At 34.9% G+C, this 24940-nt stretch overlaps 1 protein-coding gene across 1 annotated transcript in view; it reads left to right on the forward strand.

Annotated features, from left to right (window-relative positions):
* LOC128863597 (irregular chiasm C-roughest protein) overlaps window positions 1-24940 on the forward strand; it is a 206492-nt gene that overhangs the window by 43401 nt on the left and 138151 nt on the right. Inside the window, exons 5-8 of the mRNA XM_054102868.1 lie at window positions 3503-3697; window positions 12338-12486; window positions 17176-17287; window positions 17432-17552. Of these exons, the coding sequence (XP_053958843.1) occupies window positions 3503-3697; window positions 12338-12486; window positions 17176-17287; window positions 17432-17552 (577 nt within the window). The remainder of the gene's footprint in view (window positions 1-3502; window positions 3698-12337; window positions 12487-17175; window positions 17288-17431; window positions 17553-24940) is intronic.

Raw genomic sequence — 24940 nt, forward strand, 5'->3', positions numbered from 1 at the left:
AGCGCAACGGATCAATGAATCTTTATATTTTTTGTACAAAAGAAGGGCTTACAGTTTTACGCCGCCTCCAAAGGGCAGCTAATTTTTTTATTGGGAGCTTTCATGGAAGAAATGCACTTACAGGTTGCCATTGTCAGCCGTTTCCTATCATTTCGTGTTTCATACCCAAAGTTTCAAACTTGGTAACTGCCGGATGATAGTCACGTACCAGTCCATTCGGCTACCACAGGCTGTTTTAGTGACCTTTAAGTAATTATGTTTCGTATTTTATTTTGTTAGTAAAAATACGAAAATCAAATTTGGTAACTCTTTAAAATGGGTTAGATTTGGTAACTCTTTAAAATGGGTTAGGTTTGGTAACTCTTTAAAGTGGTTGTCACAAAAGTTCCCGAACTGGAAAATTATGAAAAGATTTTAGAAAAGTTCATTTATTTTATTCCAAACAATTCCCTTCGAGGTCTGTACACGTTTTCTCCCGGCCGAAAATTATATCAAACTATCTATGACTGGCGTCGTAGCCAATTGCAAAAATTATAAATCTTCCGATATAGTGATTAGTTTTGCACCACCTTTTGTAAAAGTAATATAAGTAAAAGTATTCTAGTACATAACTTCGTTAAAAAATTGTATCATTCAAATGAATTGTTGTTGTTGTAGCAGCAGCTTAAAATAGTCACCATAATCTTAGAAAATACTGCTGGTTGAGTAGTCCTTGTCTGGTTACAGATTCGGATTGGAACAAAATATTTATCTTCGTTTGATGCTTTGAATATGAACCAACTCGGATCGAAAGATCTCTATGCGATTTTCTTAAAATTGGGTTGGAGATAAACTTATCCTGTGAGTATGAACTCCATCGGCTGGCTACTACTGAAAAAGTTTGGCGGTCACAAATATACGCCGAAAAATTACTAAATTCTTATATAATCTGCCTCAGCTTCAGTATATAAGTATGTGAGATAATATTCCTTAACTTCAATACACTTTTTCCAATTATCCTCAAATAATTTTATACATTTTTCTAGCAAACGAACGATATGTATGTATAATAGGCGCTTACACCCTTTATTAGAGATTTCCCCGAAGTCTTCTTCCTATTTGTGGTGTTCGTTTTAATATTTTTCCACAAGTGGAGGAACCTACAGTTTTATGCCTCCTCCGAACGACTGATGTTTTTTATGAGAAGCTTTTACATTATCTGCCTATGAGCGGCCGGTATTAAAAAAAACTTTATCCATCATTTGGTGTTTCGTGCCTGGGGATTCGAACCCGTGCTCATTCGAATAGTAGTCACTCACCAAACCATTAGTCTATGGTGGCTACTGCATGTACAGTATAGAATACTGGTTTAGCTGAGAGGCCTATGGTAACTGCCCAAACAATATCATACACTTCATCGACGCACAGTTGGAAATCAAGGAGTTGGAATGTTTGTAATACTTCCCTCATTTATCTTATTAATTTCTGTGGTTGATAAACTTTCCAAAACAAAGAATTTCGATTTATTCCGCTTAAAAAAAAACTACACAGGCATGTGAACTTCAAATACGAGGGTTGCCTTTTAAAAGAGTCGCTTTTGCAAAACTACGCTTGAGGAGCTGTAATCGATCGAAAAGTTTGGTATTTTTTAGCATTAACTTACATATAAGCTGTTCACATATGTCCTTTATATTATATGTTCTTTTTCACTGAGTTGAAAAAATCATCTCGTCATAAGATGAAATTTACACGTGAAAATTTGTGTGGCTTGATTTGTTACCATTTTCGATGTGGATTATCGAGAAAGGAGTGCACAGTGACATTGACGTACCACACATTAGCGCTGGTATAAAGATTTCCAACATGACCGTCGATCCTTACTGGATGAATTTTGTGAAGGCCGTCCAAAAACGGTTGTAGTACCAGAAAGTATCTTGCTATGTGTCAATTGATAACGCAAGACCATAATGTGACATATCGCATCGTAGAGGTATCTCGGTAGAGGCAGCGCCAGTATATATTCCATATTGCATGAATATTGGGTCGTCAAGAAGACTTGTTCTCATTGGGTATCGCATAATTTGAGAACTGTTCAAAAGAGGACTCGCGTCGATTCCTGGAAACAAAACAGTAATTGACGGTATGGGTTGAAACACCCAACGAGCTTAATCCAACAAAAGTTGTTCGGGGAAGAGGCATCTCAAAACAAGTGGTCGCCTGTTATTTCGGATGTGCTCGGAAAATCGGGTTATATCGCTACCAGAGAATTTGGGATACACTTAAACCTGAATGGTACCCAACCATTTTTTTGCTAAAAGTTTTCGAAGAATTAAAGAAAACCAACCGCCCAAGACGAATATGCTTCACCAAGACAATGCGAGCTCTCACGTATGGACTTGCACAGGAGAGTTTCAAGCACTCAAAAGATCAAATAATGGATCATCTGCCTTACAGCTCTGATTTGGCACCTAGTGATTTCTTTTTGTGCCTGAGGCCAAATGCGAGGTCAACGTTTTTCAAGGCCCGAAGAAGCTGTTGAAGGCTTTAAACAACTTGTCTTGCATGTATCAATTTCTGAGTGACAAAAGTGCTTTGAAAATTGGTTCAAGTGAAAGCGGAAGTATATTGACTATCAAGGAGAATATTTTAGAAAAGAATAAAGCCATTTGCAAAATGGGAAAGGCAACCTAAGTGGCTGGTAGGCAGATAATGATCAAAAATAAAACATACGCAAATTGTTTTTTTTTTTTTGTGTTTTTTCAAATAGAGGGGAACTGAAGATTTAATAATAAATAATAAATTTTGATTCCCCTGCGGATTGATTAGTGCCTCTTTTCAATACTATTCAACCAACCTATATCCTCATTCGATTTTAGTTTTTCATACTATACTTTTTTCAAATAATTTTAATCTCGTGTCGATATTGACACTGGTTGCTGGTTATTAGGTCTCGATTTCAATACTTTCCCTTACTTTATAAAGGAGTCACTTTTTTTTTGAATATTATTTTAATTTTTGCTACTTTTACTTCTGTAACCATTCGATAAGCAACTCGCACATGCTCCAACACACACCAATTTTTCACCATCCCACCACTAACATAGAGCGACCTTTAATTATATTTACCTTTTCTCACAATAATCCTACACTAAATAATACTCAGCAGCCATCCACTATCCAGCTCTTATTAGTGGTACTGCCACACTTTTACTACTCTACACACACTGTTACTGAGCGCTCACGAATATTTTACTACATTCACACAATTATGCTTTCATCGCACATTTTCATTTACTTTACATATTTGAATTATTTTGTATGCACTCTTAATACCCTTTTCTCTTTTCCCACTCAATTTCTCATTCACATCCGCATAATTAACTTTTTACTAAGATTAATTATTTATTTGCGTCCTCAACTAGTCGCGCCACACACACTTCTTTAGCTCACCTTTTATAACTTCCCATAATTCATTCACATTGTAACTCATCTTTTTTTTCATTTTCGTATTCCTGTATTTTAGGTGACCAAGAGATTCAACCCATTCATCCGCAAACCAACAACACTGAACCGGATAATCCTCGCACTTGGTCAGCTACATCTGTAGTCCAGGTGACAGCAATGCGAGAACGACATGGCGATATATTGCGTTGCCTCGCCTTTCATGAGTCCTATACGGCGAAGTCGGTGCCGGTGGAGGCGCGTTTGGATGTGAAATGTAAGTATATGAATATAGATATAATATGTATACATATATGTATGTATGTAGTATGTATGTACATATTTAATGCAAACGCAAATAAAGCACCCCAGCTCAAAAATGTAAATGTTCAAAAGGATTTAGTTGCATATTTGCCAAAAAAAAGAATTAATTCAAAAGAGGGATTAAAAAATCTTTGTTAGGTAGAAAAGTTGCAAGGTTAGGTTATTTAATTAAATATTTCCATAGCGATTATACAAATATTTACTTTCACATTTACATATATTTATTCGTGCCAAGTCTTAAATGTACCTGTTGATGTGAGTTTATACAGGGTGCTTGATGAGCTTTCATACATGAGCAAACGCGTTTAGCAGTTTTTGTAACTTAATTTTCAAAAACCGATAGAACTGGGATTATTATTTATTAGCGGCTTAGTAGAAATACCCCTGTTCCCAGAGGGTTAAAAATCTGTTTAACTCAACCAAACTAAACATTTTTCAAAACTTACTTTTGATCAATTAAATATGAAAAATCAAATTTAAAAGCTCGATGGTTTTGGTAGATAGGTAGAAGAAATGGTTGAAGTACCGCTCTGGCACTTCCCAAGTAGCAATAAAGCGCCGTTTTGATACCATTATGAAATCTCCAATATGCAGATAGCTACAGCCAGCCAGAGGTGTTGATACAATCGAGAAGATTGATGGGATTTATGTAGGTTGGTGCATTTCCCCAGGTTGATAAAGAAGGGACTTCTGTCGTCCGGTGCCAGTGCCAATAACTTTAGTCGTCCAGCTGTCAATCCCGCACATTCACAGAGAAAGTGCAAAACAAATTTCTTTTCAGAAAGGTCCGACAGATTCTGCAATGGGTATTAAATAGTAAACATAGCTTTTTCGCATATGTACCGATTGTCCAATGACCGGTAAAAACAGCTACGAGTTTGGAAATTCAATGGCGTGGAGTCGCCAGTACTTTCTGAGTCCTCCGTCTATTGTACTGAGGCCAACGTGTTTCGAAATGGCACATGAAGATATAGAGCTCCATCTTTTTCAATTCAAATTGTGCAGTTCCTCTTTAGCAACAGTCAGGCGATGCCGATTATCGAGTGGGAGGTCTCTGAGACCAATTCAGTCTCCTTACTGGCAACTCATCAGCAATTTCATTTCCCTCTATTTTCCTTTGTCCTGGAACCCAGATCAAAGAAATGTTACCTGGACTCTCAAGAGATTTGATCTCCTCCTTACAGAAGTTGACTATTCTGGATCTGCAGCATAGCTTCGTCAGTGCCTTAATCGCGGCTTGACTATCGGAGAAAATGTTAATATCTCCCTCGCTTCCGCATTCCCTAAGCATTTTGCATGCCTGCAGGATCGCAAAGAAACTGTAGGAACGAAAGTGAACAGAAGATAGCTTAGCACTTTCTGCGTAGGCATTCAGCTTCAGAGTAAACGGATAACTACACTAGGAGCGTTTTATAAAGCGAGTTAGCTTAGGCTTGCATAATTCCTTCCTGTCCCTTTCTCGTAATTCCTGTGACCAGCAACCTATACCATGTTTTTTGTGCTTTGCTAAGGGAAATTATTGATTTATTGGCGACCTACGAGTGTGTGTCGTTTGATTATAAAGACTTTATAGCAACAAAGTAAATTGTGTTTAAGTTCAACACCACTGAAGGATTTTGTTTTCAACACAATCATACCTGATATATGGTACCAAAACGGAGCTGTTTGATCATTTTCTCCTGCTTCCTGATTGAAACATTTATCATATATTTTTAGTGGACTTAAGCGTCAAAAATTAACATAAGCCTCATATGTGCTTCTTACCTCTTCGTAAGCCTCTTGAAAAAAAAACTTAGTTCGTTTTTAGCGTTTTGAATTCCAATAAACACCATCGCCATTACCTGCTAGCGTCAATATGATATCCAGATCTTATCGACTTTTAGTATGGATTCTTGATTGATGCAGGCTGATCATTGCATTGGCAATGTGCATATTAATATTTTCGCACTAACATTTGGAGTTTGGTTTATTTAGCTTGATGGAAAAGTGATTCAAATTCCTCCATTCGATTTGACTCGACTTTGAGATTATTTCTAAAAAAAATTTTCAAAATCTCACTACGCTGGTCAATCAAGCAACACTCCTTTTTTCCTAAAAGCAAAAAAAATAATTGCCGCTTTTCCCCTTTCTAGGTGTTTGGCCAAGCTTTTAAACACTAAGAAATTTTTTATTTTTTTTCTCTCTCTTTCTCGATATATTCACAAAAAGTTGAGCACTTAAATTTATGAATTATTTTTCCGAAGTTTTTTAACTAATTCCACTTAATTTTAGAAAAATTTTACATACTACAATGTGCATTGCTTATTTTTATATTTTTCTTCTCACACATACATACTTGCAAACACGTCTCTATATTTCGCTTTTGCCACAGTTTAGTCAAATAAATTACTATACCTAACCGCAAATCAATGCAACACAATTCAATTTAGAACAACTCGCGTTAATCCTACAACTTAAATACAACAAACATTCATTATTTTTGTGTGACATTCTGTTGTCGTAGAAACTCAATTCAATTAATTTTTCGTTTCACTGGGCGCTGGTCTATTCACTCCATCTAAAATTCGTGTGCCTTAAATAAAGTTGGTGGCCTACCCAGCTCGTTTTCGCAGCGCTGACTGCCAACCACATCAGTCAAACTAAGCCACGCAATAAGCCACAAATCAGCAAAAGCTTACCACACACCTTTGCATCACTATCATAACCTACAGTGGAGAATATAAGAATATGGACACAAAAATAAAAATAGCTTAACTTCCTCGATAGTTTTATAGTGCGAATTTTGTTCATGGTTTTTTTCTTGTGGCTGAAAGGTTGATGTGTGAAATATTAAATTAAAAAACAAAGTAAAACACAAAAAAATATTCATTGAAAAACTGTGCTTAACTACGTTTGGAGTCAAGTAAGATCAGGATGGGCAGCATGTCACGAGTTACCTGAGTATTTATCCTATAATAAATCATGATTAATTAAATTATATTAATAACTATGGATAATTAAGGGGACCCGGTGTCTAGAAATTTCAAAAAATCGATTTTTTCTTTTTTCGATATTTCGAAATTATAGTATCTTGAAAATATACTGTGAAATTTTCATGCGGAAATTCCCATTATTATAGTTTATACAGCCCATTAACTAGGTAGAGAGCGGACCGCGCGAGTTATGTGGAATGGCCCCGCTCCCACACATAAAATTATGGAAAAGAAAACAACCATATTTTAATAGAATTTATGATTGTAAAATGAGTATTAATGAAAAAGAAAACAATCATATTCCAATAGAAATTTATGATTGTAAAATGAACCTTAGGAATGCCACTCAGCACTTTAGAGTTAGAAATATAAATATACATATGTATGTATATGCTTAAGTGTAATCCGTTCATTGCATATACGAATAACGTGAAGTCATACGTATATGCAGATAACAAAAATACTGGTGTCAACACTCAAGTATGCAAAACATACTTGAGTGAAATAAGAGAACTCAGTAAAACAATTGCAACTATGCTGCAAGTCTAAACAAAAAGTAGATTATTTGGATGGTGCTGAGTAGCATCACAAACACACATATTTACGATCTAAATATGTATATTCTGAGGCTATATTTAAGACCTAAAAATTTAAGTAAAGGCAGTAGTGGCTGAACCGCGAGGGCGACTGGCAATAGTCGCAGAAACTCCTGTACTTTAAAATAATAATAAAAGTTTCTTTAAACATCATCAAGTGTATTATTCATTAGAGGAAGGATTAAAAAGGGGTATGGCCGCAACTCAAGGTTTCTCAAACAGACAGAAACCATAACTCGCGCTCCTGTACCTCAAACTTTAAAATAATTTATCTCGAAACGACTTTTTTCGGCCTGGTGTTGTCAAAAAAAGAAAAACTATTCAACCGAATCGTCTGAAATTTTAATATGTTGTTCACAACATCAATGGCTATCGCCCGTACTAGAGGCGTATTATTATTTCAATTACTTCGTATTTTTTTGATTAAAAAACTGAAAAAAAAAGATTTTTAGAGTGCCAAATTCAAACCGCGCCATTTTGTTTTTTTTTTTCATTCTAGTAGTGGGACATAACTACAGTCATACTGATTCATAATTAAAATTGAAAAAAAAATATTTTCATTTTTGTATGTAAAAGAAGTTAAATAAAAAGCCTAAAAAATTTAAATGTCGCTTTTAATTTTTTTATTGTAAAAAAAATCCTGAAAAAACCCTTAATTTTCGAGCTCTAGACCACCGGAACCCCTTAATCCATAAGGTATAAAAAATACATTATTCATTGCAATTGATGTTTTGTTTTAATAATATTTTAATAATTTAAATGTTGACGCATGTGCGGTACCTATCACAATATTGAGTACCACTGCTTGCAGAGTTGAAAAGGGAATCACCTCAATTATTCAGCGAATGAGTTCTTTTAAGTCATTCAAATTTCATAATACTGCACGCCACACTACGACTCAAATTAAGTGTAATTTCAGTTAAGGAAAAATGTAAATATTAGAGGCATTCCATATGCAGTTTAAAATGGAGCTGGATATTTTTGAACATATTTTTACCATCATCAACGATTGAAGGAATCCTCTGACGGAATTCAAGCCTACCAGTAAATCAGCAAGTAATTTGAGTGTTAAAAGGAAACCAACTTAGATATTTGTGTAAAGGAAAACAATTTAGAATTCGCTGCAGTAGTTGCTGTCTGCTAATACCCATTCCAATAATTAAATTCTTTGACAAAACTTTTGAGTGACTTTTATAGCAGCAGACACATTAGCAAATTGCTTTGAATGCCCGAATTAGTTTAAAAGTTTAAGGTCATACTTTCAAAAACTAACCAACCTCGTTGTGGTATACAATATAAAAAATATGTTTAACCTTACAAGAGAAAAACAAATTTTCTTCTATCATTGTGTGTATATGAAAATGTGGAATCCTCAAGAACAGATGGAATTTGTACAAAAAATGTACTTCCTCATATTTTCTTTCTTACGCAAGAACTTTGTTCGCAGCACGGTGCCCCGAATTACGAATATTTTCCACCTTCTGTTGTTATGGTATTTTCGCTTGTTCTGATGAAAGCTGTTCAACCAAAATCAATGAGCCAAAAACCATTGAAGGAAACAGATTCTTATTATCAGGTTGTTTTTACAATTAAATGATAAAGTAAAATTAGAGCTAAGGTACTGGCAGCTGATGACCAATTTTCTTATCCTAAATGAAATAAAAGCATTAAAATATGAGTTCGGAAATGTTTAAGGATATAGGTTAGGTTGGTTTAGGTTAGGTTAGAGCAGTTGTCCACTATGGAACACACTCAGGCTCATAGCCCATTGTGAAGTCGCGTGAGAACTTGTCCCTATCTCTCGTAAAACCAGTGTGAATATTATAAAAATTTTAGAATATCTCTGATTTCCGCAATACTGAGATCTTTCAACTCATTAAAAAGTGACTACCTAAAATGGTGAATCTATGTCTGGATAGAGCAGGACAATGGCACAGAAGAAGCGAGATCGTCTCTTCCTCTTCCTCATTTAGACACCTTCTGCAGAAGTCAGCTTCTGCAGTTAGAAAGAAAATAGTTAAAAAAAATTACAAGAAGAAGTGAATAAATAATATTAACAACTTTTTCGTAAAATATCGCTTAAAATCTTTGCGTAGATACTCCTTGAGTAAATAATGGCAGCTTCTGCAGAAGTATATATCTACACGCTCAGCGCGTCAGCCTAGAAAGTAGTGCCCCGGTATAACAGAAATCAGTGTGCTAAGGCAATACTTATTTTGTCTTAGCAAAGTTGCTGTGCGTTTAACATTTAGAGTCTGCGCCAATTTTCGGGAGATTCTGCAGATGAGTTCGTTAGAATTTTCTTAAAAATAAGAAGCTTACAAGTCTATAACGGGTATGCCTTGCAATTGCTTGTGTAATCATCAGTCAGATTTGTGGCAAGTCTCACTAGTTCGTCGACCCTGCATTTTTCTTCAGTATCGCAATGGCCAGGAACCCATGCTAACTTAACGTGAAATGTCTCAGCTATGTTGCTAAGAAGTGTGTGGCATTTCCTGACTACTTTGGAGATGGTCGACTGCTTTGTTAGGAATTTTATGGCTCGCTGGATATCAGTGAAAATGTAGGTATCTTCTTCAGGTATCGCATCACTCTATACCTGTGTCACGGCTTTTATTATTTTATTATTGCCATTAGGCCAGCCTAACAGACATTGCAGTAGTCAGGAAGCCGAATATTAAAAAGAAAATCCCCAGATGTTCAGAATATACACCTCCGCCCACCCTGCCTTCGAGCTGTGAACCGTCTCTGTATACATGAATGGACTCGCCTTATCTTATAACCTCCTATTCCCACTCTGCTTTTGATGATAGAAGGGTAGCGAACGTTGTAATCGCAATTGTAAGCGGGAATGCATAGTCCGCCAGTCTGAGAATCTTCGAAATGCCAGCTTCTTCATCTTCCCTTGTTTGACCAATCAGCTTTAAGAGTAAATTTTTTATAGCTTTTCATCCTTATGCACTAAACACTTCAAAGAATTTTCTCCTTTATTTGATACCCCACTCAAGTTCTAATAGACCCTATAATACTGGCTGTTAGAAACGGGAGAACTGTTACCGAGGATCGAGATGCATAGGAACGAATCGTGATCGAAGCTAAAGCTCACCTTATGCTGTAAGGCTACCCGATGATGATTATATAATATTATATGGCACTGATTTTTTTTTTTTAAATTTTCCGAATTAATTATATCCTTGAAATTTAAAAATCTTTTAAAACAAAATATTGACGTCAGACGCCCCTCGTACGCACGGCTTTCAATTAATTGCACTTACTAGGAACTCCAACGCATAAGCCATTACTCGAGCTCGATAATATTTGTAATTGAGCTGGCCTTGCTAAGGAAAAAATGCCCGACAAAACTCAATAAATGCTCAAAAAAATGGACTATGCGAATTCCTATTATTCCTTCCTTATACCCTCCTTGAGTGTTTGGCCGAGTTTCTCCTCCTATTTATGGTGTACGTCTTAAAGTTGTTCAACAAATGGAAGGACCTACAGTTTTAAGCCGACTCCGAACGGCAAATGGTTTTTATGGGGATCTTTCTCACGGCAGATATGCACTCGGAGGTTTGCCATTGCCCGCCGATGGGACGGCTATTAGAAAAACTTTTTTATCAATTGGTGTTTCATGCAAGCAGATTCGACCCACGCACTGCCGAAAGATAGTCACGCATCAACCCAACCGGCTACGGCGGATATTTATACTTACAGATATTGTTGGCTACTTCTTGAGAAAACTTTGCTTTATTGGCACAGTAACTCCAGTCGTAAAAGGGGGGGGGGTTAAAATACATATTTGTGCAAAGGTTTTATATGAGAAACTCTTTCATGATGTAAATTACATTTAGAGGCAAAATAACTTGTACGTGCTAGTAGACTTCCCACTATGAGAGAAAAATTTTGATTATCATTCGACGATTCATATTTGTAGTCGACTGTAATCGGCATTCATTCCTTGACTAAGTGAATTATTAAAATTCGTTCAAGTTCATTTACCTGCAGTAGTGCCATATTTAAAGTTCACTCGGAGTTATTATTTAACGGTTTAAAGAATTGTTTTTCGTTTTTGTATTATTTTGTTGAAAATTTATATTTTTGCTCACATTTTTTTTTTTTTGTATTAGCAAGTGAAACTTATAAGATTTTTTTTTTTGTTTTATAAATATACCCCAGATACTATTTCTGACATTCATTTGCACTTTATTTCGTGCGTTAGTGTAGTTTATGGCGCATCCGTGTGTATGTATGTCCGTATTGTGCCGCACCTTTTTCGACCAAAAGCCGAAAATCTATTTGTTTGCTATAAGCAAAATTATTTGTCGGCTAGCCGGCTGTCTGACTTCGCTAGGCTGCCAATATTTCAATTTGGCATTCCGCCAAAAAAGCCAAATGCCATCAGTTGCCTTATGTTCGGCGCGCCAGTCGCTCAACCTCGTCCTTTCGCTCCCTTGAAGGACTTGTGCGGCTGCGTTACCTTGTTTTGATTTCACTCGCCAACACCAACACAGCCAACACCGCCGCCACCACCGCGGCCACAGCAAAAATCAATTAAATTAACTGCGAATTTTCACATTTCCGCGCTTCTGCTCAACAACTTTGCCGCCACTCTTGGCACTTGGCATGGTTAACATTTATTTTCGATCTGTGCATTTTCGTAGCTATGCCGTAATTTTGGCTTTATATTTGTTGGCCTTTCTTTTTAATATTCCATTTATGGTTTATTGCTATTGTTGTTGTGCTATACTCTTTTGTTTTTATTCATTTTACGTCGAAAATGGATTGGCACACAAATCCTTTAACCATACAATTTTTATTGCTTTCTTAACGATTTTATAGTTTTATTATTATTGTCAATAGCAGCTCTCAGGTGACGTCGTTGACCGGCAGCAAGTGCAGCTTTTACCGTTATTGCTACAATTTTAATGCTTCCGCACTGCGTCGTTAGTTTTGCTATGTTTTGTTTTATTATTCCAGAGTTGTTTATTGTTGTTGGCATTTTCTTAACTTCTGTGTTTTCTACAGATGCTCCAACCATCCGTTTAATTGGCTCACCGGAAATCGACTTGGAGGAGGATAAGGATGCGCTTATCCTGCGCTGCGTCGCCGATGCCAATCCACCGGCAAGCATCGTTTGGCGACGCGCCGGACGTTCGGAAATTGCCAGTTTACAGGTGAGTACAAGTTTCAAAAAACAAAAAGCACGGAATAGCAATGGCAGTTGCTTCAGATCGCAAAGTGTATGTGAGTATGTTTTTAGAGAAAATTCTAGCAGGCAGCTTAAATTGAAGACGTTAAGAGAAACAAAAGTTGTAAATGTAATTTGGCAGGAAAAGGGAATACATTAAAGGAGCGAGGAGAGATGAGTCTAGTAACAAAATTTCAACGTGAATGAGAATTTGTTGAAAATATTTGTTTTTTGAGATATATTTTGAAGATATTTTTTTGAGAAATATTTTCTAATGGATTATAAGAGCGACTCCCAAAAAAAAAATCAAAACAATTTTATCAAAATTTTAAATTTTTTTAACAGAATTTAAAAAACAAATTTGGAAACGCAGTTATAAAGCCCGTTCAATTTTAATATCACAAAGTTAGAAGCAAGTTTAAATTTGCTCAAAAATCGCGTGTTATTTTGATGATATTTCCCCCTGAAGATATTGCGTTTTTTTTTCAAATCGAAATGCATGACATTTTTTTGTTCACTTTACTTCAAACTTGAACTTTGTTATACTTTGTTGTAATATAAAATTACGTACAGAAATTTGTTAAACAAATTCTGATTCGAAATTTAAAAATTTTGATTTGAATCTATTTGATTATTTTTATAAACCTTGTATAAAAAATGAAACTTGTATTATTGTGGATTTTATTATAGATTGAACTATGTTTTTATAAAACTCTAGCAAACACCGCTTCGCTGGGCACACTAAAATAGAATAAATATGGTTTAGAACAGAAAAGATATGGTTTTCATATTATTTATTTCTTTATTCTTTATTCAAGCGCTTTGGCATAAACAATATTTTTTGTTTTTCTATTTGTTTTTGAGTAAATATAAAATATAAATTGAAAATCAGGAAAAAGAAGATTGTTTTTAAATTTCAAATCAACGCATATGAATAACTAAGAGACAATCGTCTTTTTTTCCTGATCATCCATGAATTTTTCGTTTCAATTTATATGTTTTATTAAGCATTGAAGCTTTTTTAACCATTATCCATTTACATTTTTCAAAAAAAAAACGAAAAAAAATTTTTTTTCCACGAACACATAATTTCATTTGAACATTCGGATTTCACATTAAATTCTCAAATTTCGTAAGAAATTATTCACTGTTCCAAAATCCCCTCCAAAAAAAATTCACAAAAAATGTTTACATTTTGCACCTATGTCTTCTCCTTATGGCGTCCAAATCAGAAAGAAATATTGACACATAGTAACTCACACTGTCAATTTGACAGTTCAGTTCCGCCCCAAGCGTTAAAAAAGTAAACAACATTATGGCTGGTTCAAAAGAACGCTGTACGCGTTGCCGGTGTTCCGAATTACAACCACACTTTACGAAACCCATTTTCAATACTTACTTAACAATGTGTGTAAGTTTGGTTTAATTCGGTGCAAAGATACGGCGGGTCCACGTTTTGGCATATATTTCGTGACCCTAGTCATCAATAGGTATGAAAATTACCCCGTATTAAAGCACTTATCAACAGCTTTCATTTGATACCCATATTGTACATACACAACCAAAGGTTACCCGGGTCCACGTTTTAACCTATATCTCGAACCCTATCTACCAATAGGTATCCAAACTATACGGAAACTATCTTCAATACCTACTTAACAATGTGTGTAAGTTTGGTTTAATTCGGTGCAAAGACACGGCCGGTTAGCGAACACACACAAAAAGTTGACTTTATTTTATATATAAGATTAATTCAAATTAAAAAATGAATAAGTAAAGAGTCAAAACTTGTCAACATGTGGTGCCTTTATAATAATTTTTTTTATATTTGCCACAGTTCCAGTAAGTAGATAGTTCTAAAGCCTGATTTGAATAGAGAAAAGACTTTCACCACTTTTCTTTTTCAAAGAAAATTTTCACAATTTGGCGGCATTGCTCTGTCGCTAAATAATTCATGATGACTTGCCAAACCTCACTGAACAGAAATGTCAACACAGTTTGGCATTCTGAGCTGTCGAACCATAGTTATCGATACCGATAGTTCTCAAGCAGCTAAAAAAATGCCGACATATAAAAAACTGTAGAGCATTAGTTATATGAAGAAAACGCAAACTTTTGAGCTAGTTAGCCTCGCATTTTATTGTACTTAAATTCAGTGAGTCACAAAACTTCATTTATGAAATTTTTTTCAAAATTCTGACTAAAAGTAGAAAATTTTTATAAAAATGTCGCGAGTATTGTAAATCCAATATCCAGTTGTTTACCTGAATTTATTTCAAAATTATGTTTCAGAAGTGCGGATTTATTATTACCTTAATATATTTTTTTTTAATTTGCACAAAGTTTCAAGCTTGTACTTATATGGTTTTTGTAGAAAAATTATCTACATTTGTACAAAAAATTTAGCGAAATTAAATTGGAAATAAATACTTGGAAACTACCAAAACTTGTCAATAAGTCCAAGCTCTATAGCTATTTAATGCACTGGATGATAACGACGGAAAATATCAAAAAGTAACGTTGACACTTTCGTTGTGTATTTGAATTATAGAACCAAAAAAATGTGCAAAAATATTTTACCACAAACAAGGGATTACTTTTTCAATGGTTTTGGATATGCTAAATCAAATGCGAGTTCATAGTTGCTTTGGAGACTTATGATACCAAGAAATTTTAATCTAAAAGTGCACAAATTGCAATTTTGGCTTTATTTCAGGTTATAAAGCATCGTGAATTCTTTTTTTTTTTTTTTTTTGAAGCACACAAAACAGCAAAACAAGACCGAGCAATCTCAACCTTGTTCTGCACCCATGCACCCACAAAGAAGGTATTCGACTGCCTCTTCTTCTTCTATAGTCTGATCTTAGATTGTTCTTACTTAAATTATGTAGACTCTTAGTGCGACCCATGTTCCATTCAGGCCGCGTTTGGCTACTGATAGCACAGGTTCTTAACTGTTTCCAGTTGGAATTTGCAACAGTAATGGTGTGTCTGTCTATTAAAAGTTTACATGTTGCCAAGGGCATAGGTCCTACGTAATTTGAAGCAAGGAGCCCGATATAGCTAAATCATCTGCCTGTACAGTTACCTTTATTGTTAATATCTGCTGGCACCCAAAGTAGATTAATAGAAAAATACTGTGCAAGTATTCTTAATAATTTGTAACACTCTTTTACTGTCTTAGATGCGTATTTACATAATATGAGCGATTTCAGAACTGCCTGACTATCGGAGTAAATGAAGAGATTGCCCTTCGGCTTGGAATACGCTGCAATGATCAGGCAAGCAAAAGGATATATTGATGCCTATAGTTTCAGAATATACACCACCTACCGCTTGATCATTGAGTTTTGAGCCATTAGTATAAATACTTACCCCGTTTTCATTATTTATTACATCATTTTCCCAGTTCTCTGTGGATCAAAAATGGATGATATAAGCCCCGTTTAGGTATGTATTCACCGAGTCACAAAAGTCAGTGGTGTTGAAAATGCCAAGAAACATCCCAAATATGCTCGAGGGTTCCTGGTTGTTTGTCTTGAGTATAGATAATTCCCTAATCTTAGAGACACTTTGGCGGCTAGTTGTCTACAATATAGGTCAATTGGCCTACAGGTTGATTGACGTTTTCCTATCAGGGGTTGGCCACTAAACCAGAACTTCATAGGCCATAATTGGTCTGAACTACTATGGGGGCGAAGCCCCATTTTAAGCTTACAGTTTTTTACATGAGTAGAGTGACGTAGCAGGCTTCATTGCTCTATCCTGAACATTCAGCTTTCATGAAAGTTTCCTGTCAACGGTTAAACTCAGGTAGCTTGTCTTGTCACCGACCCGCAGAACAATTTAGTGAGAACTTTTACCTTGACAACAAGTGCCGTTGAGTGTCGAAAGCCGAAGGTAGAAAATTTTATATTTCATTATAAACAACACTAGTTCCGTCTTCTTCCATCTTCGCCACATTTAAGCTTAAACTTTTGGGCCATAAAGTATCTATATATTTTAAGGTCCTTTGCATTAGACTACAGAGAGTGTCTGAAAACTTCCCCCTTAGTATTAAAACTATATCGTCCGCGTAGGCCACAACCTGAATTCTTCTCTCCTCTAGGTCTAAGAACAACTTGTTCATCGTTAGATTCCACAGAAGCATCTTAAAGTGCACGTGTTTTTCTATCGAATGGTATTGAGTTTTTTTACTGCAATAAATTTTATTTTCGCCGATGTAAAAAATTATGTCAAAACAAAGCACTGCTAAACGCAAAGTCTAACTTGCACGACCCTGTATTGGGTTTAGCAATTACAAATTTAAAATTTTTTATTTATCTTATCTAAATAGATTTCTTTGCCTTTAATATAACCAGCATCGGACAAACAAGACATTTTTTACTTCTATACTTTTTTTAAATATTTAAAAAAAAATTGTTTATATTGTGAAATAAACTCTTTTCTTAAATGATCTCGAGTGAGTACTCCACACAACTCTGAAATTGCATTTCATTAGTTCAGTCAATGAAAAAACTCCGCTCATGAGTGCATTAACTCAGGCAAGCGTACCAGCAAGTGGACGCGGAAGGCAGTTTGTGGCCTATTATGATTTTACTTGGACTCCTCTTTTATTTACCAATCTTCCGTAACTACTGAAATTATTTATCTCTTCATTTTCCTTCCCTTTCAGGAAACGCTGCAGCTACGGCCTGTTGGCCGCCGTGATGCAGGACTCTATACCTGCCAGGCGCAAAACTCTGTAGGCACCTCAGAGCAACTCTCCGTGCAACTGGACGTTAAATGTAAGTTGTTTTCATTTATATTTTCCTCTTAAAATCTCTCCGCCCCTTTTTATCAGCCTTTTATCGCCATACTTTAAATAAATTTCATACCACCAATCACTCACTAATGAATATTTTTACATCTACTCTCTTTCCCAATTGCAGATCCGCCGAAAATTGTCTCGGCCGGTCCAGATCGACTTACTACAGCACCACTTTTCAGTCCAGCGGCATTTGAATGTGTCGCCGAGGGCAACCCAATGCCCAGCTATAAATGGGTACAGAGGTAAGTGAGCCAAAGAAAATGAATTGCGTCAACAACACATTCGTTACGTACACACAACACATGCCGGGGTAATTGAGTTTGTAAAGCAAAGTTTCAAACTGAAACCCACGACTTAATTCCGCTTTCTATCAGTGCTGTTGTGAACATGTTAATGTAATCTACCCACCACACACCTCACCACTCGGTAATCCTTTCCTTCAACTTTTCAAGGGTATTTTTCAATTTTCACTTTCCGCTGCGTCAACTTTTAACAGCATCAGCGTTCGTCCGTTCATGCAGTTGAGGCCAATTTCATATTTGCATCATGCCATGGGCATCATTCAATTTCGACGCGTCTGACTTGCAACCCACAGCAAAGCGACAACAACAACTTTAACGCTACAAGCGACCACAAGTTGTGCTTAATGCAAGCCTACGGCTGACTCACTGCAGCATACAGACGCTCTTCTGACTGCTGACCCGTTGCAGTACCCTGCCAATTTTCAATTTAAATTTGGCCTCTGCCGTTGCGCCTCTCCTAACGTCGTTTTCGATTACGGGTTGTGACAAATATTTCATCACTTTTTTATAATATATTTTTACCTGTGATTTCTCGTGCTGTGTTGCGCTGTGCAATTCTACGACACCCTCGAGCTGTCTGTCTGCGCTCGTTGCAGTAACACCACTCGCTTCGTTAGTCTCAGTACATTTGACTGCAGGCGCAACCGCTTGCCAATTTGCGCTACGATTTATGTGTGTGGGATTGTGAGTTTTCTGCAGATGCAAGGATCCCTGTAATAAAGGTGTATGTATGGGAGAATTAACGGCTATCAACATGTTAAGAACGGAGTTACCGTACAATAATTCAGTGAATGGTACATCAAAGAATTTAATAATTTAATATTAAAAATTGAAAAAAAAAATTTTTAATTTTGTTGACTTGCTTACGACTTGCAGTGAGTTGTAATCGTGCTTGATCTCAAGTTCATCTACCAAAGGGCAAACAGTTTTTTGCTTAGCAAATTGTCTTGCCTGATGTGGTCACCCTAGCTGAATGACTTTGTGCGTAACTTACATTCGGAAGCACCCACGTTGGAGGACACGGGCAGGAAACATCAAGTGATAGAAAAAGTCTTTTGTAATAGTGGTCGCTCCTCGGCAGACAATGGCAAACCTCCGAGTGCCTTTCTGCCATGAAAAAGCTGCTTAAAAACCATCTGCCGTTCGGAGGTGGCATAAAACTGTAACTATTACTATTTTTGGAACAACGTCAAGACCCACACCACAAATAGGAGGAGGAGCTCGGCCAAATACCCAAAAAGGATCCAAGAGCTAAGTAATTTTTTTTTTTTTTTAATTTTCGTTTATTAGACATCCATCCATCCTTTGGTTTCCATATTAAGGTCATAGAATATTAAAAAACGTTTTAACCCTTTGAAACTTTTATTTGTTTGTCTCTTATATATTTAACTGGTGGAAAAATGAAAAATGAATGAGAAATGAAGAACATAAGAAATTTTTCTGGAAAACCTTATCTGTTGCAAGAATTAATTTTTTGGTTTTTGTAATATAGCACAATTCTGATGAGTTTCTCAATAAGTTTTCAATAATTTTAAACTTTTTTGGGCCACCCTAGTGTTCATATATTTTTGGATGGGAAAATTTGTATATCTCCATTTTCTCATTGATATTTCTTATTATTTTTCTTGATATTTTTCGTTGTCTCCGAATGTCCTTTGCAATAAATAAATTAGTGAAAAGCAGCAAAACAGATTTCTAGTTACGGTTACTGTTAATCAATCAGCTGCTGCGATTTTTTTCATCAGATAAGTGTTATTATGTAAAAAGTTGAATCGGTTAACATATTCTGATAAGCACGCGAGTTTCGCTTTGTTGACTTTTTCTCGCTGCTTGTATTCCAGACACATTCGTAGTAACCATTATTTTTTATTGAATTCCTATTGTTATTTCGCTGATTATTCTCACATTCACATCCGCATTTTTATTCCTACTCCCTTTTTGCTTCTTTTTTTATTCTTTTCTTTCTTATTCTTATACCTATTCTTATACCTATTCTTATTCTTATTCTTATTCTTATTCTTATTCTTATTCTTATTCTAATTTTTATTCTTATTCTTATTCTTATTCTTATTCTTATTCTTATTCTAATTTTTATTCTTATTCTTATTCTTATTCTTATTCTTATTCTTATTCTTATTCTTATTCTTATTCTTATTCTTATTCTTATTCTTATTCTTATTCTTATTCTAATTCTTATTCTTATTCTTATTCTAATTTTTATTCTTATTCTTATTCTTATTCTTATTCTTATTCTTATTATAATTCTTATTCTTATTCTTATTCTAATTTTTATTCTTATTCTTATTCTTATTCCTTTTCCTATTCCTACTTCCACACCTACTTTTATTCATATTTCTACTCCCATTCCTATTCCTTTTCTTACTCCTATTCATATACCTTTTCCAAACCTCCTATTTCCAGCCTTCTTTTCCAATTTCTTTAAGCATTCTAATTCCTACTTTCAGTATTATTTTTTATTCCTTTTCCTTTTCTTACTCGTGTCCCAGTTGCTACTCCTATTCGTACTCTTATAATTTACCTTTTCCTACTCCTTTCCCATTTTAATTCCTCTTCTTATTACCACTCAAAATCCTTCTTCCTGTTATTATTTCTTTTCTTCCTCTTCTTCCAATTCCTATTCCTATTATTTTCCATATTCCTACAAGTTTTCCTATTCCTGATTTTGGTTCAAAACAAGCTAATAATATAATTCCTCTAATGCAGCCAATTTGCTTTTTATTGCGTATACGCCGTGTGCCCAAAATATACTTAAATACTCACATAATTTGCTGCTACTCTATGAATATTTCCTTTAAATTCTTCCTCAACTCAAATAAATTGTAATTTTTCTTCGACATTCCACTCGTATTTTCTGCTCATTTATCTTTAATATCCAGCTTATCGCATATCTTATTGCTGAGGCCTGTCAGATTAACTCGACAATTAAAGCTTCTCCTTTCGGCCGTTTAACTGTAACTGGCATTTGCGGATGTAATTAAAGATGTATACACAAAAATGTGTGTGTTCATAGTGATTATATATTACATAAATGTATGAGTGTTTGTATTACAATGTATGTATGTATGCGTATTTATATTAACATACAAAATGACATTTTTACGCATGCAAATGTCTACTTAAATATTTGCACGAAAATGAGTGGCATTAAAAACGTTTGCGGTTTAAGAAAAATAAAGTCAGCATACACACACAGACATATACGCATACAAATGAATCTTTTATGCACTCGCCAACCACATTTCCGCAACGTGTTTCCGTTTCCTGTTAGCGATTTTGCACGCAGCAATTCCGCTTCAGACGGCTTCGACTTCTTTCTGCGGTATAAGATAAATATGTATGCATGTTTGTAAAGGTGCATTATTATTCAGCCAGATTGTCTTTCTTTTTTTTTTCGAGGAAAATTATGCTGTTCTGTTTAATTTTTGTATTATTATTTTTTTTCTTGGTTTTTGTGTAGTGGCATGTCTTTTACTGTTCTCGCACAATTTTTAATTAGCAACGTAAGGAAGCTGCGCATCGACGTAGCACAAGCAAAAGTGGGTATAAGCAAATTATTGTTGCTATCCTCACGCACACACCAAGTAATCTTATAAGTAAAAGTTCCAGAAGTACCTACAATTAAAAATTAAATGAAGAAGCAGATAAGATGTAAACATCATCCGCAAGCAAGAAAATAATTCACCAAATTGGAAGGAAACAAGGCAGTGGAAAAGGCTGAGAACTTCCAAAACATAGGTATATAATATAATTTTTTATCTCATTTGTTTTTCTACCAAAATACCTGGGCCAAAAGATTAAGTATTTCAACTCATAATGAGCTCCGTCGAAAAATCCTCATAGCGAGAATCCTCGAATAAAATTGTGATCATTGGCTAATCGCAGAGTCATTTTCAGTTACTTCTGCGAATTGTCACAAATAATTTTAGTTACAGATTACTCTATTCATTGCAACAAATTTTTTTGTATGCCCATATCCTAAGCCTGTGATAAAATTTTGTTATTAATTAAAATTTTTCTCTAAAATTAAATGGCAACGCCTTTCAAAAATTGTATGGGATTGAAGCTATTTTTATCTTAAATTGATATATGCGCATATATTTGTTTATTATATACTTTTATATAATACAATAAACATACATTTTAAAATTCTTAGAAAAATAGTTGGCAACTCCAGATGAAAGTATTTCTTTAGCTTGTTTGAACACCTTTGTTCCTATCTCTTTTTAATATTCACGTGGAATGTGTGATATATTCCTATTCTTGCTATTAAATTCAGGTGGCAACGCTATTAAAAAAACAAGTTTTTGAAGAAGATTGCTGTAATACTTATGCTTACTTCTTTATTTTTAAGAATGACTTGTTTTTGAGATAAACTGCTATTTTCACATAAAATTTGGATGGCAACGCTATCAAACATTTGTTTTTATAATAGATTGCTGTAAAACTTGTGTCTATTTTTTATTTTATTGTAATAAACAACTTGTTTAAACAAATTGCTATTCTTTCACCAAAATTCATGTGGCAACGCTATTAAAAAATGTTTTTGGAGTAGATTGGTATAATACTTATGCTCATTTTTTAATAAATAATCTTTTTTTGAAATAAACTGCCCTTTTTCAAATAAAATCCAGGTGGCAACACCACCGAAAAACGTGTTTGTGGAATAAATTGCTGTAATACTTACACCCTAATCAACAATTTTTTTTAGGTATTGCTATTCTTGCAATAAAATTTCGGTGGCAATGCTATGAAGGAAATTGTTTTAGAACAGATTACGTAATACTTTGCCTACTTTTTGTTTTAATATAAAATAAACTGCTATTTTTTGTCATAAAATGCGGGTGGCAACGCTAACAAAAAAATTGTTTTGTAATACTAAAATATATTACTTAAATCTACAATATTTTTTTCTTATTTTATTAAATCACTTTTTTTAGAGTAGCAAAAGTAGCAATTTGAGATTTAGATGGCAACGCTATCGAAAAAATTGTCTTTGGACTAGATTGCAATAATATTATACTTACGCCCATTTTTGAAGAAAGAACCCTTTTTTAGATAAACTGCTATTTTTGCCATAAAATTCAGGGGGGCAACGCTATGAAAAAATTGTTTTCGGGAAAGATTGCTGCAATACCCTCCAATATCTACTCTTTAATAAATATTTTCTTTAAACAAAAAAGTGGCAGCACCCTACTAAAATGGGTGTTGTATACAAACTATCTACGACTCACAAGCTTTACAACGGTATGAAAAATGTTAAAGTCGGGCAGCAGTTTTTATACATATCTATACATATACATATACATTATACACATACATATTTACATATGAATAGAGATATAATTTAAAACTCAGAATTGGCGCCTTCTTGTCTAAAATAGCCAGCTTTGCATCTCTAATATTTTACAGTACAAAGATAAGAATTTTACTATCGTTGCTATTTTGTCTTTTAATTTTAAAATTTTTTTTTTTTGCTGGCAAATACAATTTTTAACTCTCCGATGAAATATGTACTCTCATAAAAGATGCTTGCTTCTCGGCTTAAATTACACTTAGAAACACAAATTATCAAAAAGAACCACTACGTATGTATGTATGTATGTGCAACAGTCTCTTAGCAAAATGAACCATAAAAAAAGCAAAAAAGAATGTAAAAAAATAGTAGAAATCGTAATGAGCACGCGCAGCATATATGCAAGTAAGCAACGACTTTAATAATGACAACAAGCAATGTGTGGGTGAAAAAAGTACACAAACACACACGAACTCATAAATAACACATCCGCAATGCTAATTAGTATGCAAAGCGTAGAGTGGCATAAGGAAAGCGAAAAGGAAGTCAGAAAGCAAGCAGTACGGCAATCTTAGCAACGAAGAACGGCAAACATCAACCGCAACAATAACAATCTCATTCCAAAGCTAGTACAAACTCAAACACTTACATCAAGCGACACCTCCTCGTTACATGGCACACAATTGAGCGTGCAAATATGTTATGTAATAATGAGCTTTTTTGTGTATTTGAGTTATCTTTTTTATGAACTCCCACGTACGTGTAAATATGACTATGGTGACATGAACAATTACATACATATTTACATGCACACATATGTTACTAGGGAAGTCCCTCCATAGTCTCGCTTTTGCTTTACTTGCCATTGCTTTTGTTTTTATTTGCCTTTCTTTATATCATAAATATATCTTGCGGTTGCATGAGCCGCCAAACTGTGGTACTGTTGCTATATCTTTAATGTCTGTAGCTATGTGCGTACATGTGTACGTTTGTTTACATAACAAAACCACCGTTAAATGTCCCCACAGTTTGTTGGGAATGCTCTTTCACCTCCCTCAAGTATTCACTCTACTTCATTGCGGGCGGAAAGAAATTTTTCTTTGTAGCTACTAAAAATGAATTGTTTGTGAATGCCGCCTCGGCGTCGAATCGACGTGTTGACTTAATAAAGTCTACTACCAACAGTGTCTAACCAAAGTTTTAATTTGGACAAATTTTTCATGAGCATTTGCTGTTGTGTAGTTAGAGTTGATATTTCGACGGCTACAAGATACCTGTAAGACCCGAAATCCATGCTCGAATCACTTGAAGGCGACTAGTCTCAGTTTGTAATGAAAAAATGACTTCACTTTTCAGAGCAAATAAGATTTGTAAAATTTGCCGCATCTTAATTAAAAACCTATATATGAATGTATGTATATGACTTCGTTTTGGAAAATGCTATTAACGAACAAAAAAATTATTTCAATTTTATTTTTTAAACTCGATTTTCCAATTTTAATTCAACCACATAAAAGGACTACTCATGGGCTTTATTTATTTCAATTGTCTGAGTCAATAAAAGATCTGGTTGTTCTTGGGCTTTCTAGCTGATTGCAGACTTTTTTATCGAAATATTCATAGGAGGGGAAATGCAGATTGCGTTTTTTGGTCTGCTCGTATCTGGTTGTAGCGGCTGTCCACTATGACATACACACATTGTGATACTGCATAGGAAACCTGTCCTGATCTTAAAACCCATGTGAACTTCTTAAAACCCTTGTGAAAATTGTGGCTGTTCCCTCATCTAAGAAAATTATATTATTAAAAATTTGTCTACCTAAAGACGTGAATCTTCTTCTATAAAGAGTAGGGCGATGACACAAAAGGTGTAAGATCGTATCTTCATCTTTTTCGTGTAGACAGCTTTTGCATAAATCATGTGTCTGCACGCCTAGCCTCTGAGCTGGTCTGCCTATTAGGCAATACCCCGGTATAACAGAAATCAGTGTGCAAAGGCTGTGCTTATTTCGGC

This window comes from Anastrepha ludens, chromosome 2, assembly GCF_028408465.1.
Source record: "Anastrepha ludens isolate Willacy chromosome 2, idAnaLude1.1, whole genome shotgun sequence".
NCBI classification, from domain to species: domain Eukaryota; kingdom Metazoa; phylum Arthropoda; class Insecta; order Diptera; family Tephritidae; genus Anastrepha; species Anastrepha ludens.